Genomic DNA, 18,068 nt, shown 5'->3' on the forward strand with positions numbered 1-18,068 from the left:
ATTATCAATTACTCATTAGAACTGAATGCATCACTGCTCTTGCAGAGATTTTTCCTGTTTTTCTCTGTGTTCCGTAAAGAAATGAAAAGAAGGGAAATATTTTTTTTAATAAAGAAATGAGAAGGATGAAAAATTTATATCCAAATAATGTGGTTTTTAAACATAAACTGATGTGATTCTATTTGTTTTGCAATTATAACATTACAAAAGACATTATTATGAAGGGTCCATGTTCCTGGCATACGTATGCCAGGAGCTGTTAACCAACAATCAGTTTACTGGCCGTTGGATGCATGTCTAATGGTCAAAGATTAAAACAAAAGTTTAATATGTCCCGCGCTTTTCTACAACTGGATAGGTTTTTTCAGTCCGGCGGAAAAAAAACGCTGATCGGACCTCGTCCAACGCTATTTTAACGCTGTTGGATGAATCACGAACTGTGGGTTGGATAAACAGTCGCTGACATATATGATTTGAAGTTTCTACTAAAATAGTGATTTTCATGTACTTTCTTTTCCGGTCTAATTTATAAATTTTTTTTGAAATAATTAAATTTAAAAAAGTTAAACCTAACCCATCTATTCCGAAAAATATTCTAAAAAAAATACTACATACTCAAAAAGAAAAATTAGCTAACATATTTTTATCAGATATCCAACTATTAGACACAGATCCGTCATATCGATTTCATCAATAAAATTATCTTAAAAATAATTTCATAAAAGATTATTTGAGATACCTATGGCTCAGTATTTTAATGTCATTAATAGTACTACAGTGTTAAGCATTGAAAAACATGAAAACATGATGATCTAACTGGATCCAATTTTGAAGTTGATGAGTTGTCCACGCATGCATTCACTAGATTTCATCGATGTAACCTTTTCTTTCCATTTCTAGGCATCTCCTACCCTCACTGTATCCTCCTCTGACCACAGTAATTTCAGTCCACACAACATGCACCAAACAAGATGCATCAGATTTGGCATCTCGGCCTTCCCTTCAAATAAAATCAAAGGGAATTGAGAACGGTTGGATAATTCAAACGGTCAAGAATTTATTCTTTGTCGTTTCAGGTACTGAATTCGATCCCGCTCATCCTGAAAATATTCATTTACAAGATTATAAGTTATATTTGTTAGAATAAAGAAAAAATATCATATAAATATAAATTAATTTTGTAAAATAATTTAGAATGAGAAAATAAAAAGTGCTACAAAATGAGCGTTGCACTAAACAATCATTCTATCTACTCTCATAATTAGATCAATCATCCAACCCTTTTCTCACTATCTTGTTCACACTTTTAATGTATCTATAAGCACACATGTTGTAGATGCATGCATTTTCTATGATTCACTATAAAGCTTCTTCCAAATTTTTTTATGATAAATTTTTATAGAATAATATTTATAATCAATCATAATAAAAGAATCAATATATTTTAAATTCACAATCTTCCATAAAAAATATTAAAATATATAATATACCATTTAATTTAAATATCTTTTGAATATATCTTCGTATCAAGATATAAATACCGCTTAGTATTTGTGACAATAATATTCTAATATATGTCATACAAGAGACCACTTGAACACATTAAATTTGAGTATTTTAACATTCTAATAACTGTCAGTTTGATAATTTAAATTTTCAAATACATTTTTATTTTAAAATATTATAATTATATATCATCCCTTTGTAAACAAATTTAATTTTTAAGAAATTTATATAAAATTCGATCAGATCCGATCCCATCCGAATTATATTTCACAATATAACAAAAAAAATTCAAATGTTAAAAGGAATATATAAAGGTGGGGGCAACAAACAACCAGAAACAAGAGAAGTTTTGTTGTGTCAACTCATCTCTCCCTGTAATCATTTCATTGCATTTCACCCCATCTATCTTCCCCACCTATACATACACCCATCTTGTATCTATCTATCATCGTCTCCGTGTAACCATGGTCGAAACACGGCGCGGCTCGTCGTCGTCGAAGCGCCCGCTCTCATCCCCCTCGTCGTCGTCTCTCCCCACCGGGAAGCGATCAAAGGTGCCGCCTTTTCGCCGACTTTTTCGGCGGCTTTTTTCTTCGCGCGATTCGGTCGAATTGTGTGTGGATTGGGGTTTGATTGTGTGTGAATTGTGTTTTTTTGTGTGCAGGCGGTGGAGACGTCGTCGTCGACGAACGAGAATCGGCCGGCGGCGGAGAAAACCCTAGCACCGGCGAAGGAGTCGGGAGGGGAGTCGAGAGAAGAGAAGGCAGCGGCGGATCGGAAGGAGACGGTTGAGGCGGTGCGAGATGAATCCACTGATGCCAGACTTGAAGGTGAGGTTTCGACAAGTTTGACCTTTTTAGGTTTAGTGATTGAAGTTTGACTTTCTCTGTGAATTGTGATGTGATTTTAGTTAATTTTCGAATATTTGTTTTTAGAAGCTAAAGATAATAGGATTTTGATGGCGGATTTGAGTTTAGTGTTGCATTTTAGTGTTTACGTTTCTTGTTTAAATAAAGTTTTTAATTTTTATCCAGTCGTGATGGTTGATTTGAGTTTAGTGATGAATTCTAGGTTTCTTGTTTCAATAAAGATTGAATTTTTATTGCATGTAATGTTTGATTTGAGTTTTTACTGTGAAATATAAGGTTTCTTGTTTCAATGAAGTTCGACTTTTTCCTGAACTGAGATGGTTAATTTGTGTTTAGTGTTGCATTTTAGGTTTCTTGTTTTAAAAAAGTTTGAATTTTAATTGAATTGGTTGGTTGATTGGGTTTAGTGTTGAGGTTTGGGTTTCTTGTTTCAGTAAAGTTTGAATTTATATTGAATTTATTTGCTTGATTTTGAAGTGTTGAATTTTGGGTTTTCTGTTTCACTAAAGTTAGGATTTATATCGTATTGGGATGGTTGATTTGAGTTTATTGTTGCATTCTATGTTTCTAGTTTTAAAAAGTCTTTGGTTTTTATTAAGTTGGGATGTTGATTAGTGTTTAGATATATTTTAGCTAATTAGCTTACTTTTTGGCTGTGTTAAAAAAGTGAATATTAAAAAAAAAATTATGATATTGGTTCGAGTTCTGTGAAAAATTTCACGTTTCTTGGTTTCAGGAAGGTTTTTTTTTCCCAATTGAGTTGTGAGATTAATTTCAGTGTTAAATTTTTAAATAAAGTGTTTTTGAAATTTTTTTTGTGATGTAGATTTAAATTTAGTCGGATTTTAGGTTTTTAAGACGTTTAACTTTTATGAATATATTGATTTAATTCTAATTTTCAATTTTACGATCCCTGTTTAATTTGTTTTGCTCTTTTTTGTATTACAGGTGGTTCTCTGATTGATGATGAGAAGAATAAACTTAATGGTCCGGCTTTGAATCGAGGAAAGAAAAGACAGCTTAAATCAAATGTTGGAGTTGCATGGGGAAAACTCCTATCTCAGTGTTCTCAAGTAAGCATCTTTATTGTTTTCCCTCTATTGGACAAAATGTTTGTTTTGTTTAGATATCTACTTAGCAATCTTTGTTGAGCCAGAAGTAATAATTATTGTGTTTGAGCTACAATAGAAGGATTTAGAAGTTTGTGATTAGTATGACAATTGTATGAATTAGGGATGTAACTATAGATTTAGAAATGTAGTTGCTAGTAAGTACGGATCTCCTATCCTTTAGCTGCTTTAAGCTGCAATTTTATATCTTTTTCATTTTTGTTTTGTGTATTCAATTAATACAATTTATAAGCAGTAGCTACACTTAACTATTCACACTATTTCGTTGATGCCGGGTTATAAAGGATCTATCCCCCCCTTTTATTTTAGTTATAGAGGGAAGACTATTTAAGGCTTTTCGCATGAAGACTGAAGTTTGCCCTTTTAATAAGAGGGAGCCAGCCTTTAAACTTCATTTTAAGTATCTGCCTACGATTTGCTGCTTCCAAAATTCAAATTTAGTTTTCAGGCGCTTGGAGTGAAATTAAACCCAGCTTCAATTTAGCATACGTCTGCCGTGGGAACAGGAAGCACAGAAATGGACTGAACTCTGAAGTCTTTCTTTCTTGGAGTTGAACAATTTGTTAAGTAAAAGGAAAATTATAAACTACAAGCATGATGAGCCAAGCCCAATCGGGATGTTAGTTCTAGAATGGACAACGAATAGATCATTGTTTGTTGATATTTATAGTATATAATGTAATCCTGCTGGGTTTGTAAGTTCCCCCGAACTTGAATGTATTAGTAATTGGAGAATTCCCATCATCATGGAACTATTATTAAGTTTGTTCTAATTTCGTCATTAGCTGAGTGCCGTAAATGGTATTTTAGTACTTCATGCGCACGAGTTGGTGCATCACATGGATTAGTCGATGAAAGGCTTTCATTGGAACAACAGTGTAGTCTCTGTGATTTGTTTTTCAGATTATGGAAAATAGTAGTATCGCTTTATAGGCTGGGAAAGTCTTGAACAACTCTAAAAATTGGCATTTTACAACTTATAAGTGATGCATGCTAGAAAATGAATATTATACTCCCTCTGTTTTCAAATATTTGACGTTTGACTTTTGTGCACACATCTTTAGGTGCATTGACCACATAGCTAAAATTAATATTTTTAAAATTTTCTTTTTGTGAATTAAAGTATAAGATTAATATTTTTATTCAGAAAAGGAAAATTTAAAAAATAATAATTTTAAGTATGTAGTCAAAGCTCTTAGAATCGTGTGCCAAAAAGTCAAACGTCAAATATTTGAAAACAGAGGGAGTACAAGATAGGATATGGTAATGAATACCCAGACCCCCAGGGTCTTTAGCATTTGTAATTTTTCTAGCAAAACCAGTTACCAGTGATTAAGATATTCGGTAAAGTTTAGATGGAACATGAAGATTTATGGACTGTATGACATGTGCCCAAAATTAATAAACTAGGCATGGTGTGCCTTGTAATGTGGTGAAGATTGATAAAATAATCCTCCCCCACCGACATATTAGCATTCCTTGCTTCACATTAATGCCCTCATCTTAATTTATGCTCTTCTGATTGCTTTTACCAACAGTCATTTGAAATTAGATGTGGTGGCCTTTATATACCCTTATTAAACAGTGCTTGATTTTTTTTATTTTTTACTTCAGAATCCCCATGTCGTTATGCAACGTCCTGTATTTACTGTTGGTCAAGGTCGTCAATGTGACTTGTCGATAGGTGATGCGTCCATCAGTAAAACTTTGTGTAATTTAAGGCGGATAGAGTCAGAGGTATGTTTACTATGCAAATTTGTTATTGATTAATGAAAGTGCTTGACTGCTTGCCATGCTAATTCCCTTGTTCTGTTATGGTTCTTAGGAAGGAAGTCCATCGGGCACTTTACTTACAGTCACGGGTGGAAAAGGGATTGTTAAAGTAAATGGTAAAGTTTGCCCTAAGCATACCTCCTTGCCTCTCAATGGAGGTGATGAAGTGGTTTTCAGTCCATCTGGTAAACATGCTTATGTATCCTTGTCATTTTTTATGGTGTTTATTGTTGAGGTTTATACAGGTATATTTCAATATTTCTAAACTACTTGTAGAGTAAATAAATTTACTTGCTAAATTATATCAGAAGAATTTCCTTAACAAATTAAAACAGATATATCAACAACTTTCTAGAGATAATTTAGCGTCTGATAGTTTGCCTCCTGCAGTGAGCCTACTAGAGCATAGTAGTTCTATGAATGGTCTTCACTTTGAGGCAAGTGGAGATCCCTCAACTGTTGCAGGTGCATCAGTTTTAGCATCTTTTTCAAATCTCCGGAAGGAGTTTTCCCTTCTTCCTCCCCCTTCTTGCGATGATGAGGATGTGCAACCTGAATTGCCTACTCTTCCTTTTGATTGTGAAGTGTCAGATAACCACATTGTGGATGCCAACCTGAAGGATGCAGCAGATCATAATGATGGGACTGGTGTTTCGTTGAATGAGAAGGGTGTACAGTCTACCAATGCTGGTAATGAAACTATCAACTTCAATAGCAGCGGCAATGATGATGCTATGGATGCAGAAATCGAAAAGGTTCCAGAAACAAACCCTGAACTGAGGCCGCTTATGCAGATGCTCTCAGGATCTTCTGCTCCTGAGTTTGACTTGAGTAGTAGTATTTCTAAAATACTTGATGAGCAAAAAGACTTGAGAGATGTACCGAAGGATATGGACGGTCCAGTGTTGATGTCAAAGAGACGCCAATTATTCAAGGAGGGGCTACAACAACGAATCCTCAAATCTGAGAATATTGAAGTTTCAATTGAAAGCTTTCCATATTATCTAAGGTGCAAAATATATCTTTGACGTCGTGCATGCATTACATATTAAAATTTAAGTTTAAATTGTTGCAAGTTGTTTGTATTCTCATATGATCTAATCACTTGGTCCTTCCAAATTAAAATGTCTCAATTTTGGTTCATATATACGATATATCTATAATGTAATCATTTTTTTCATCAAATGGTTCATTTTTTATTTTTGGGATCCAGTATTCCAGTGCATGTGCAGAGCTTCGCTTTTTATTAGAAAATGTCTCCAATTAATTTTTTGTTTTCTCTTTGGGGATCTTTTCATGACAGAAGCTTAGTGCAAAATGAATTTGTCACTCCAAATAATGTCCTGATGAGTATGTATTGTTATTATTAAATGCTATGAGAATCTGTTGTTATTAAATTTTGTAGTTGTGCACATCTTTCCTTTTTGTCCTCTACATCTAAAATTAATCTTTAGGTGATTCTTGTGGTATGATTGTCAGGAGTTATTTATTTTGAGAATGTTTAGGTGAAAGAAAATGTTTGTATAGCCATTAGCCATATAACATTGTAAATTATTTAATTAGAAGCTGTGGCTTTAGTCACCAATTTCCTGTACTATAAGCTGACATTTTCAAACAATGAAATAGTGCAAAAACGTGTTCTATTGCCAACATATGTGTGCTCTGTTGCATAATGCTTTACCTCGATTGACTCCTAATATGAACTCTGAATTTCGTACCTCCATGACGAAATTGGGTAGTCTTCAGTTGTTTGTGCATCCTGATTTAATTTTTCTAACTATGTAGATAACATTTCCGTAAATATTATTTTTGAAAATTATATTTACCTAGTCCTGGAATTCTGCTGTTTAAATTTTCCTTGCAAATTTTTGCTAAATTTTATAATATGCTGTTTATTCTTCTTATTGATAGTGAGACCACAAGGAATGTTCTGATTGCTTCGACATACATACAGTTAAAGTGTAACAAGTTCACCAAGTTTTCCGTGGACCTGCCTTCCGTGAGCCCAAGAATATTATTATCTGGTCCTGCAGGTATTGTTACTTTGAAGTTTTTGTTATTGTAGATCTTAGTGAATTTAGTTTAATATTTGACTAGATATGTGGAAGAAATATGAAACAGACAGGAGGACAAAATTGGGGACCCTCATAAGAGAAACTATAGCCCGGAAGAAATTGAAATATTTTAAGAGACCGAGTAGTTTAGTTCTTTCAACTAAGGTGTGGCATAAAAGTCGTACCAATACAAAGTATTAATGGTTTTTAATAGATTTTATAAGCCCTTTTTGATTTACTTGATCATTGATATGCTCACACATAACAAACTTATAAGGATCGTCTCTGCCTACATGTAGACAATTAGTAGCTAAAACTAATGAACTTCTTTTTTTGTAATTCATTGGATACCTTTTTCTTACTTGAGAATTTTTTGAGTGCTTTTAAACAACAATATTTGAGAAGAATACAGTTGTTAAACTTCAATATATATATGTGTGTGTGTGTTTGAGTGTGATTTATTATTATAATATTAACATCAGATTAGATAATATTATGGATGATTTCTTACTGGGCTAAAAGCTGTGCTGCAAACTTTCATAAATTTGTGAGTATAACTGGGACTGAATGAGTGATATTTACTTTTGAGGTTTGTTTACACATTTGAAATCTGAAATTAATCTCTTCATCAACCAGGTTCTGAAATCTATCAAGAAACATTGGCTAGGGCGCTTGCCAAACATTTTGGTGTGGCACTTCTCATTGTTGATTCCCTTCTGTTGCCCGGAGTAAGCTTTGTTTAGTCCTTTTTCAATTTTTCCTGTCTGTTTGTCTGTCCTCAGGTTAGTATAACTATGTGAGTTGATGCAGCTCCTCAGCTATATTTGACATCCCTGAGGGGGAAGTCTGAAATATTTATTTTTAAATTTACTTTATACCTTGTATTGAATCAGGGATGTTCAGCGAAGGAAACTGATGTTAGGGAAAGTTCAAGGCCTGAAAGAGCAAGCATGTTTGCTAAACGTGCTCAGGCTGTAGCGTTGCATCTGAAGAAACCAGCCTCAAGTGTGGAGGCTGACATAACTGGTGGGTCTATCTTAAGCTCTCAGGCCCAGCCCAAGCAGGAGGTGTCCACTGCATCATCCAAAAACTACATTTTTAAGAAAGGTATATGATTTTTCTCAGTCATTGCTCTCATACATAATTCAAATTTTGTTTGTGATAGTTAACAAAGTGTAGTTTTTAGACACGGATCAGAAGTGTAATTTCTGCTGTATGAAATTATTAAGAGACATATGTTCCCTTTTTTTCTTCCCAGTTTTGGTAAAAACAAAAGAAAGCAAGTGGAATTGTACTTTGTTTATGTTTCTTTTTAAAATCTCAATCACAATACATGTTGGAATTTTTTTTGCACTATCTTTCATTCCTCTCCTCAATATTATATTGTGTAATCAAGTAGTTACTTTTTAGGTAGGTTATGTATCACAAAATTCTATGCAATGATATTTTTCCTCTAGCATAACAACACCTTTAATTAAAATATATCTTTTTCAGGTGATAGGGTAAAATTTGTTGGGTCCTTGCCTTCTGGATTTTCTCCCATGCACCCTCTTTTAAGGTACATTTTCTACCAGTATAAGTAAGTCATTACAATCTTGCAGTTTATTTTCATTAGCTTTAATAGTTATTGTATATGTACTCCTCACCTATCTGTATTCTGGCTTAAACAAAAAAACCCTATTCACCCTGATAATTCACTCTTATCTGTTAGCATGACTCTTTTGTATGTTGTAAATTATGATTGGGCCTATGAATTTAAAGAAGTGTAATTAAGCATAAAGTAGTAGTTCTGCAATGTTCTTTGGTGTGGGGTGGATTGTTAAGTGTAATGGTCATGCTCTTTGGCCCATGCTCTCTGGTGGGTGTGTTTTATATCAACAGTGTACTTTATGCTGTGACAATAATAAAGATGCACAGATGTCTCGAAGGTGGCAACTTGTTTTGGATATTTTAAGGCAAAGAATCTATTTGGATAGCTTGTTAGAGTTTGTGTTGTCCATGTTGGCTAATTTTGTATCCTTAGTATCGAATAAAAGATGAAAATTGGGGTAACTGATTGAATCAAGTATGTGCGACCTTATTCCACATGAAAACATGTAGATAAGTTAAGTCTGCCAACAATTTCTGTCTTTTTAATGCATTGCTGTCTAAGATGATCCAAGTTGTTGCATATGGAATATTATGTTCTATAAAGAGATTGTTTTAGCTTGGAACATACGAATTGACTTGAGTTTTGCAGAGTATGTGATAAAGCAATTATTTCTGATTAGAGTTCTACATAGTTTTACCTCTCCATGTGTGTGAAAGAGAAAGTAGTGGTTTAATTGTGTTTAAAGAATGCCAACAGAGCACTTTTGAGATGGGAAAATTTCACTTTTTATAATCCGCGGATTCCCCGCCGCTGGTGATATTTTTGGTTTGGGATACTGAAGGAAGTTTCTATAGCATCGAGTAATGCAGTATGCATTCCTTTTGGTCAGAAGATGTGTGCTACGTGTTTCTATTGATCCTCAGCAGATTGGCGAACTTGGTATGGATTTGGGATCGGTGACGTTCTGGCTCTTTTCAGTGTTGCTGAGCTTAGTACATTATTTATCGAAGTATCGAGATTGGGCTTTATGTTGGAGGGGGTTGCTAGTGAGGCTCATGGATCCTATTTGAATCTCTTCCATCATTTTCAAGATGAAGTTTAGGGTGGTAAAATATCACCGCATTATGCACATTCTTTGAATGTGTGGTCCCCACTTTTTTTTGGGGGGGGGGGTGGTGTTTGTGTTCTGAGGTTGAATTTCTCTGAAAATAATACTGACAGCCTGGTAACTGCAGGAATGAGTCAGAGAAACTATAATGAATTTAGTTTGGTGTTATGTTTTTTGGGCACTGATGTTACACTATTAAATATTTTGTTTATGTGTTTACATCAATTATGTTAGCTTTATATAATCAAGTTGTTACCTATACATATGTTTGTTCAAGAGCTATACGTGATATCTATCTGTCCCCCTTCTTTTCCCAGGGGGCCATCATATGGTTATAAAGGCAAAGTAGTGCTTCCATTTGAAGAAAATGGCTCTTCAAAGATTGGAGTTAGATTTGACAAACAAATTCCAGATGGTAATGATCTTGGAGGCCTCTGTGAAGAAGATCATGGTTTTTTTTGCGCCTGTGAGTTATTCTCTTGTTCCTATTGTTGCGACATTCTTTTTTGTGTGTTGGTAGCATTTTATGTAAGGCAGTAGGAGTACATGTTGGTAGCATTAGGAATGGCATATTTTATTTTTAAGCTCTCTCTTTCAGTCCATCTCTATCTCTTTCCTTCTCTCTTCCTATCTCCCTCTCTGTATAGCTCTCTCCCTCCCTCTCCCTGCATGGTCCTCATTTTACTTACCTCACTTCAAAATAATGGTAATCAAGGGATGAAAATATGATGTATTTATTTTTTCCCTTTCCATTCTGTACTCACAACATGTAACTGATTTTGAGGCTACAATTGTTTTTGTCATAATGCAGCCGACTTGCTTCGCCTTGATTCTTCCAGTAGCGAGGATAGTGAAAGGCTTGCAATTAATGAACTCTTTGAGGTAACCGCAGCCTGTGATGTACTGTATCTTGTTGTTTGTCTTCCTGTTGCTTGAAATTTTATTTTTTAATGCATCATGACATGATTTTAACTTTCTTACAGGTTGCTTTAGAACAATGTAAAAGTGGCCCATTAATTATATTTATAAAAGACATTGAGAAGTCTTTACTGGGAAATCCTGAGGCATATGCCTCTTTCAAAATTAAGCTTGAAAATTTACCAGGAAACGTGGTGGTCATCGCTTCGCAGACGCAAATGGATAATCGCAAAGAGAAAGTAAGTAATTGTCACTATGTAACCCCCCATTAGCAACCTTTTTCTAGATATATTGAGAGGCCTGTTGGGTTGGTGGGGTATGTACTTAAGTATCACTGTTGGTGATATTGTTACATGTTTGTAGACAATTAATTAAAATTCTTTTTACATGTTTTAGTCCCAGCCTGGTGGACTTTTGTTTACGAAGTTTGGAAGCAATCAAACAGCACTACTCGACCTTGCTTTCCCGGTATGTAATGGAGTTCTATGTGATTATTTATTTTCTGAACACTGTTTCTTGCTGGCTCTGCATCTTTAACCGTCTGGAAATTTTCTTCTGTCCTCTTGTTTGGATGTTTCTTTTTTTTTTTTTTTTTGTTGTTTTTGATGCTTTGAAATCACTTTGACCGTAAATATGGGGGCTAGCCCGCTAGGTTCTAATTATGTTGACACTTCAATTGAAACTTTATTAGCAATTAACTTTTTTGTTTCCACTGATGCATGATTTCATCTAAATGCTTGATGTAATAATATATTTATGATCCAAATATTCAGTTGAATAGCTACATAAAATATAGATGATTGTAATAAAGTATTATACATGACTATGATATAATACAAAACTCAACGAGATATGATAATATTATATTTAAAATCAAAATTAATTTTGATGGAATTTGAGTGTCATTTATATCTTAAATCTTTTATAATTCAGGATAGTTTTGGTAGACTACATGACAGAACTAAAGATGCCCCAAAAACAATGAAGCAACTCACTCGTCTATTCCCAAACAAAGTGTCGATACAGATGCCTCAGGTAATTATCTTTTATGGTGGATTCTTCATTCTTGTAATAAAATATGTAATTGAGAACTCAAATAATACTATTTAAACTGTGGCAGGATGAAACACTGCTTTCAGGCTGGAAGGAACAATTGGATCGTGATGTAGAGACCCTGAAGTCAGAGTCAAATATTATTAGCTTTCGCTCGGTAAGGAGGCACCTGTTTTTTTGTAACATGGTTTTTGTTACCTTGATGTAGAAGATCCTTTAATTGGTTTCCTTTGTGTTTTCCTATGCTGTTTTGAATTATTATGTTACTTTTTAAGCCTAAAGTTGCAGCTTGTTGGTTTGTACAAATACACATGGAGTTAGATTATAGTATGGTTTAGGATTGTAAATCATTTTAATTGAAAAGGATATTTGCTTTTGTGCTATACATGGACTCATAAGTTTAATCTGCTCTTGATTTGAACATTGTGGGGCCTTTTTGTTGATATGAGGCCTAGGTTTCTCAGTTGTAGGTTTGTTAAAGATATGATGTTCTATTTATGATCGGGTAGCTTGAATAATATTTTTAGATTTCCAAGAAATTCAATGCTTCTCTTGTTTTTACCAATGGTTTTACTCGGTAATGTAAATGTACTGAGTTCTTGATTGCAGGTCTTGAACAAACATGGATTTGAATGTCCTGAGCTTGGAACATTGTCCATAAAAGAACAAACCTTGACCAATGAAAGTCAGTACTCAGTACTCATTTAAATTATTTATTAGACATAATCTTAATACGGGACAGATTAGTTTCATCTTTGAGATTGTTCTCTTCATTACAATAGGTGTGGAGAAAGTTGTTGGATGGGCTTTAAGTCATCACTTTATGCAATGTTCTGAAGCTCCTGCCAAAGATGCAAAACTTGTGCTATCTAGTGATAGGTATGTAACTACACATTAAGTAATAGTAATGGATGAGAAAATGTGAGAAATTAAGGATCTAAACATCATTTTTCCTTTTTTTCACTGTTTACTTTTGCAGCATTAGATATGGGCTCGACATTCTACAGGGTGTACAAAATGAAACCAAGACCATGAAGAAATCACTCAAGGTATTAGTTGCAATATCTCGTTGTCTATGTGTTTGTTTGTTTGTTTGTTTTGGGGGGGAGGGCCTATGTGTGTGTCTTTATCTACTGTGCGTTACTGCCAAAAGGTTTCTACTTGAAGTCTGTCTAATATGGAAAGCAATGCATAACTTTTGTAAGGACGTTGTTACTGAAAATGAATTTGAGAAGAGATTACTTGGGGAAGTAATTCCGCCCAACGACATTGGTGTTACTTTTGATGATATTGGCGCTTTAGAAAATGTCAAAGATACATTGAAAGAATTGGTGATGCTACCTCTTCAAAGGCCAGAGTTGTTCTGTAAAGGACAGCTGACAAAGGTTAGATGCTTAAAGCTTTGTTCTCTAGTTTTTCATGTTCTTACTAGTGGTTGTTAACTTTTAGCTCTTTGATATTTTTTTGTGCTAAAGAAGTTACTATATGTAGCCTTGCAAGGGGATATTGCTTTTTGGACCTCCTGGCACGGGTAAAACTATGCTTGCAAAAGCAGTTGCAACTGAGGCTGGTGCAAACTTCATCAATATATCTATGTCAGCCATTACTTCAAAAGTACATAATTACTGTAGTCAATGACTCAATTCTCATAGTATATCTGTTCAAGCTTGTCATCTCAAATTATTGACATGTGTCTATTTTTTGCAGTGGTTTGGTGAGGGAGAAAAGTATGTTAAAGCTGTCTTCAGCCTTGCCAGTAAAATATCACCCAGTGTCATTTTTGTTGATGAGGTAGGCATAATATGGTTTGAATTACAGTAATTTGAACAATGATATTCTATTTAATAACTTTAGGCGAAAAATAGAAAATGATAGATATGTACTTTTAAGCGTGATGACAGTCACATAAATTGCATGAAACACACTTTTTTGTTAAATGAGTTGACAAATTGGTGTTAGATGTTAACATATCTGCTTACATATAGAATCCTTATGGTGTTAAAAATGGAAATATATATTTATTTTTATATATAAGTTAATTGTTATATTAATATCTATGTATTGTTCGGCCTGCCTTTAAAACTAGGCCCGGCAATTTGACAAATAACATGCTAACACGAAAAAGATGGATACGGGTTTTGATTTTCGATGCACGAAACATGAAAGTACACGAACATGAAATTACACGATAGACTTCGTGTCGGATATGGGTTTTCAGTTTAGGTACGGTAAGCACACGAAATATTTGTACATAAATTTTATTTTATATATGTTATAATATATTAAATATATAATTATATAACAAATGTATATTTATATGTTTACGTAGATGAGTATTATATAAACATTAACAAATTTGTAGAGAATTGTATGCAATCATAAATATATCATTCATATTTAGAAATATTATATAGGAAAATGTATATTAAAGCTATTTTATGAATAAAATTATATTAATATTTTTATATGTAATGTACACGAAACGTTTCGGATCGGATACGGGGTTTAAATGGACACGAAATTAATAACGGGCGGATACGGGTTTCACCTTCGAGTACACGAAACGAAATGATTGCCAGCTCTATTTAAAACCCAAGCTGTTTAAATGAGTCTGCTGTAAGTTTTATGACTCGGTGGTCAGCGATTTGTATGCGACTTAACAACAATGCTTATTGATTTTCTGTTCTTTTCTGATGCTTAAACTTCATCACTTCGATCTATGTATCTCCAGCTAGTTGTTCTATGTTCTTTTCCTTTTCTTGTCTATATTAGAGTACTTGCCCCAACACTAACTGTCTCTTATTCAGCAGCTAGAAGCCACAGTCTTTTTACTATATGCGTCTTATGAGAAAGTATGCTTCTGTAGGTCGACAGCATGTTAGGAAGGCGTGAAAATCCTGGAGAACATGAAGCAATGCGTAAAATGAAAAATGAATTCATGGTAAATTGGGATGGCCTGCGTACAAAAGATAAGGAACGTGTATTGGTACTTGCTGCAACCAATAGGCCGTTTGACCTAGATGAGGCTGTTGTTCGAAGGCTTCCTCGAAGGTTTTGACAACTGTGGTTATCTTCTTATTCATTTTCAACGTGATGGGTGGTTTTTTCATGGTTATCATGTTGTACATGTTGCAGGTTAATGGTAAACCTCCCAGATGCCACAAATAGGGAGAAAATTCTAAGAGTCATATTGTCCAAGGAAGAATTAGGATCTGGAGTCCATCTTGAAGCAGTAGCTAGTATGACTGATGGTTATTCAGGAAGTGATTTAAAGGTTACTTCTCATTTCATTATTTTTATTCTTCCTCATTATCCTAGTATTTCAATCGTTGTTCTGCTTTATAAAATTCTCCTTTTCTCAGAATCTATGCGTGACAGCTGCTCATTGCCCCATAAGAGAACTTTTGGAGAAAGAAAAGAAGGTTGGTCAATTAAATTATCAAGCTGATTACATTTACATTCTTCGGAGATATCTATGATTTCATTTATGTTGTAACATGTTTAGTTTCTCTATAACCTGCATCTTCTTGACTCAAACTGGTGTGACTTCTAGTTATTAAAGCTACATATTTTAGATATAAGCTCAGGAAAGTTGAAGGTTGTATTTATAAACTAGCACAAACTTGTTATCTCCTATATATATATGTGTGTGTGTGTGGGTGTGGGTGTGTATATTATAAAACATGTCTATTTTAAAGCATGTTTGTAAAATGTGAAAATGCTGATGATGTACAGAATAGATTCTAGGTGTGAAATTTACTTTCCTCCCTGTTGTCTTCAACAGATATAAACTAGCACAAACTTGTTATCTCCTATATATATATATGTGCGTGTGTTTGGGTGTGTGTGTGTATATTATAAAACATATCTATTTTAAAGCATGTTTGTAAAATGTGAAAATGCTGATGGTGTACAGAATAGATTCTAGGTGTGAAATTTACTTTCCTCCCTGTTGTCTTCAACATACTTATTTTGGAACATGTTACTTTCCTCTCTGTTGTCTTCAACATACTTATGTTGAATGGTGACATTAATGAATTCAGATTCCGGCAGGCATTATGTGATTTCACTTTGAATAGGGTAGTTGCCGCCTCATTTATGCCGTTGTTAAACCTATACTCGTAGGTACTGTTAGGTTTCGAATTCATTCCCTCTTGCTTTCAGAAATAATTGCTTGAATTTGGATGAGCAGTATAATGTACGTTGCTACCAGGTTTTAACCTTGTGTAGTGACTTATTTGATCACAATTTAGCACATCTGATGCGGTGAAATGTTGTTAACTGTGAGTCTGTGATGATGAACATATGAGTTGGAGCAATTTTTTTTAACATGTACATTATAATGTTATGTGAATAGATACATGCCAACATACATTGCATGTCCTTTTTCTTTTTCCGGGACGAGTATAATCTCTTACATTGCATCTTCATTCTGTTAATAAATATATATTTGCACATTACACCAGGAAAGAGCTTTGGCATTGGCGGAAAATAGACCTTTACCTGCATTACACAGCAGCGTTGATGTTCGTCCTTTGTGTATGGATGATTTCAAATTTGCACATGAACAGGTAGGACATTTGCAACAGAGATTTCTTTAACATTAGTAGTAAAGCTTTACCCAAAACTTTAAATTTGTGTGGTTTCAAATGTTTTATTATTTTAAAGAAAGTAGTTGGTAAATTAGTACTGGTCCAGGGAACATGTAAAATTACTCCCTGTTCCCTTTTTTTTTTCAAATTTATTGAAACATTAGTCAATTTTAAGATCTTATGTTCGCCAATATTGATGCTTGAAGTATTTTTGTGTATAATGGAGTATGCATAAAATAGAGGACTCTTTTTGGTCCCTCAAATACATTGTTTAGTTCTTACTTCTTAGGCATGTTTGCTTCCAAATGGTTCAACTAAAGATGCTCTCGAACTAATCTTAAGTAGACTTGGCTGTTCTACTAATAGATTTTGACTTGTGTGCAGGTATGTGCCAGTGTATCATCGGAGTCTACAAACATGAGCGAGCTTCTTCAATGGAATGAACTCTATGGCGAAGGTGGATCAAGAAAGAAGACCTCTCTTAGTTACTTCATGTAGTGGAGGTATCCAAATTGTATAGAATTTTTTAGCTTTATCTTTTTATATCTTTTACTAACTATATAGTACAGCTGATGATGGTGCCTTGTGACTGCGGAAATACTACGGGTTCACCCAAACCCAGATATCTTTTTCATGTTTGAGATAGAGGCTCCTTTGTATCATATGTTTTATGGATATTATAACGCCATCCATACAAGTTTAAATTATACTGAGCCTGTACATACATTGCGATTAATTTAACAAACCATATACATGTTTACTTGGCGTTAATGTTGAAGCTATTTGATGACATTAACATCTAATATTATTGGCCTTGGTTTCTTTTATTGTGTGTGCTCTCAGTGTTGTGAAGGGCTGGGTCTGATGATCTTTTAGAGTTCATAGATTCATTTATTTTGCTAATGTGAAGTTTCTGGATTCTTTAGAAGTCGAGCAATGTAATTTGTTATTCGTATTGATTATATTTGCAAGAGTTATTTATTGACTAGTTTAATAATAATAATAATATATAAGACTAAGGTGTGGGAGTGTTTGGCCCGTCTTATTTGATGAAATTAAGTACTTGTTTAGGAAAAATTTCACATATACATAATATTTTCAGTATTAAGTATTCAATATTTGTTTAATATTTCTATTTACAGAAATAAGTCACTTATTTCTAGAAGAAAGTACTCATTCACGTACGTATTTACAGAAATAAGTCACTTGTTTCTTATTCACAGAAATAAGACTGTGAGCCTTCTCTGTTTTGAGTGTTTCAAGTGGTATTCGATAGGAATTGACTGATTGTTCATACTTTGATAGAGACTATGTTCTTGATAAAGAAGGCCATACTTTGGGAGAGCCATACTAGAGAATAGGGGGGAGGGTGGTTCTTTCTTGGAATTGATAAGGTGAGTTTTGATGAATGCATGAGATGATATTAGTGAAAACCATGACTCCAGACGCTGATAGTGATATTTGGGGTCTAATT

General features: G+C 34.0%; 1 protein-coding gene across 5 annotated transcripts; it reads left to right on the plus strand.

Moving 5' to 3' along the window:
• Positions 1-1,836: 1,836 nt before the first annotated feature.
• LOC108214240 (uncharacterized) lies at positions 1,837-17,419 on the plus strand. 5 transcript variants are annotated; one of them, XM_017386121.2, is made up of 28 exons: positions 1,837-2,060; positions 2,171-2,336; positions 3,324-3,448; positions 5,120-5,242; positions 5,331-5,477; positions 5,614-5,743; positions 5,864-6,287; positions 7,190-7,311; positions 7,969-8,060; positions 8,226-8,439; positions 8,827-8,890; positions 10,349-10,497; positions 10,843-10,913; positions 11,015-11,188; positions 11,346-11,417; positions 11,883-11,984; positions 12,070-12,159; positions 12,612-12,687; positions 12,785-12,881; positions 12,982-13,051; positions 13,208-13,387; positions 13,494-13,616; positions 13,710-13,793; positions 14,869-15,053; positions 15,138-15,276; positions 15,365-15,424; positions 16,469-16,573; positions 16,979-17,419. In XM_017386121.2, the coding sequence occupies exons 1-28, from the start codon at positions 1,971-1,973 to the stop codon at positions 17,090-17,092; spliced, it is 3,588 nt and encodes a 1,195-aa protein (XP_017241610.1). In that variant the 5' UTR covers positions 1,837-1,970; the 3' UTR covers positions 17,093-17,419. The 5 variants fall into 5 exon arrangements, with proteins under 5 accessions (XP_017241610.1, XP_063946080.1, XP_063946078.1 ...); XM_064090010.1 differs by having other exon boundaries at positions 5,331-5,463; positions 5,669-5,743; XM_064090008.1 differs by having other exon boundaries at positions 5,614-6,287; positions 16,979-17,097; positions 17,164-17,301.
• Positions 17,420-18,068: the final 649 nt, after the last annotated feature.

Source organism: Daucus carota, chromosome 3, assembly GCF_001625215.2.
Source record: "Daucus carota subsp. sativus chromosome 3, DH1 v3.0, whole genome shotgun sequence".
Taxonomy (NCBI): domain Eukaryota; kingdom Viridiplantae; phylum Streptophyta; class Magnoliopsida; order Apiales; family Apiaceae; genus Daucus; species Daucus carota.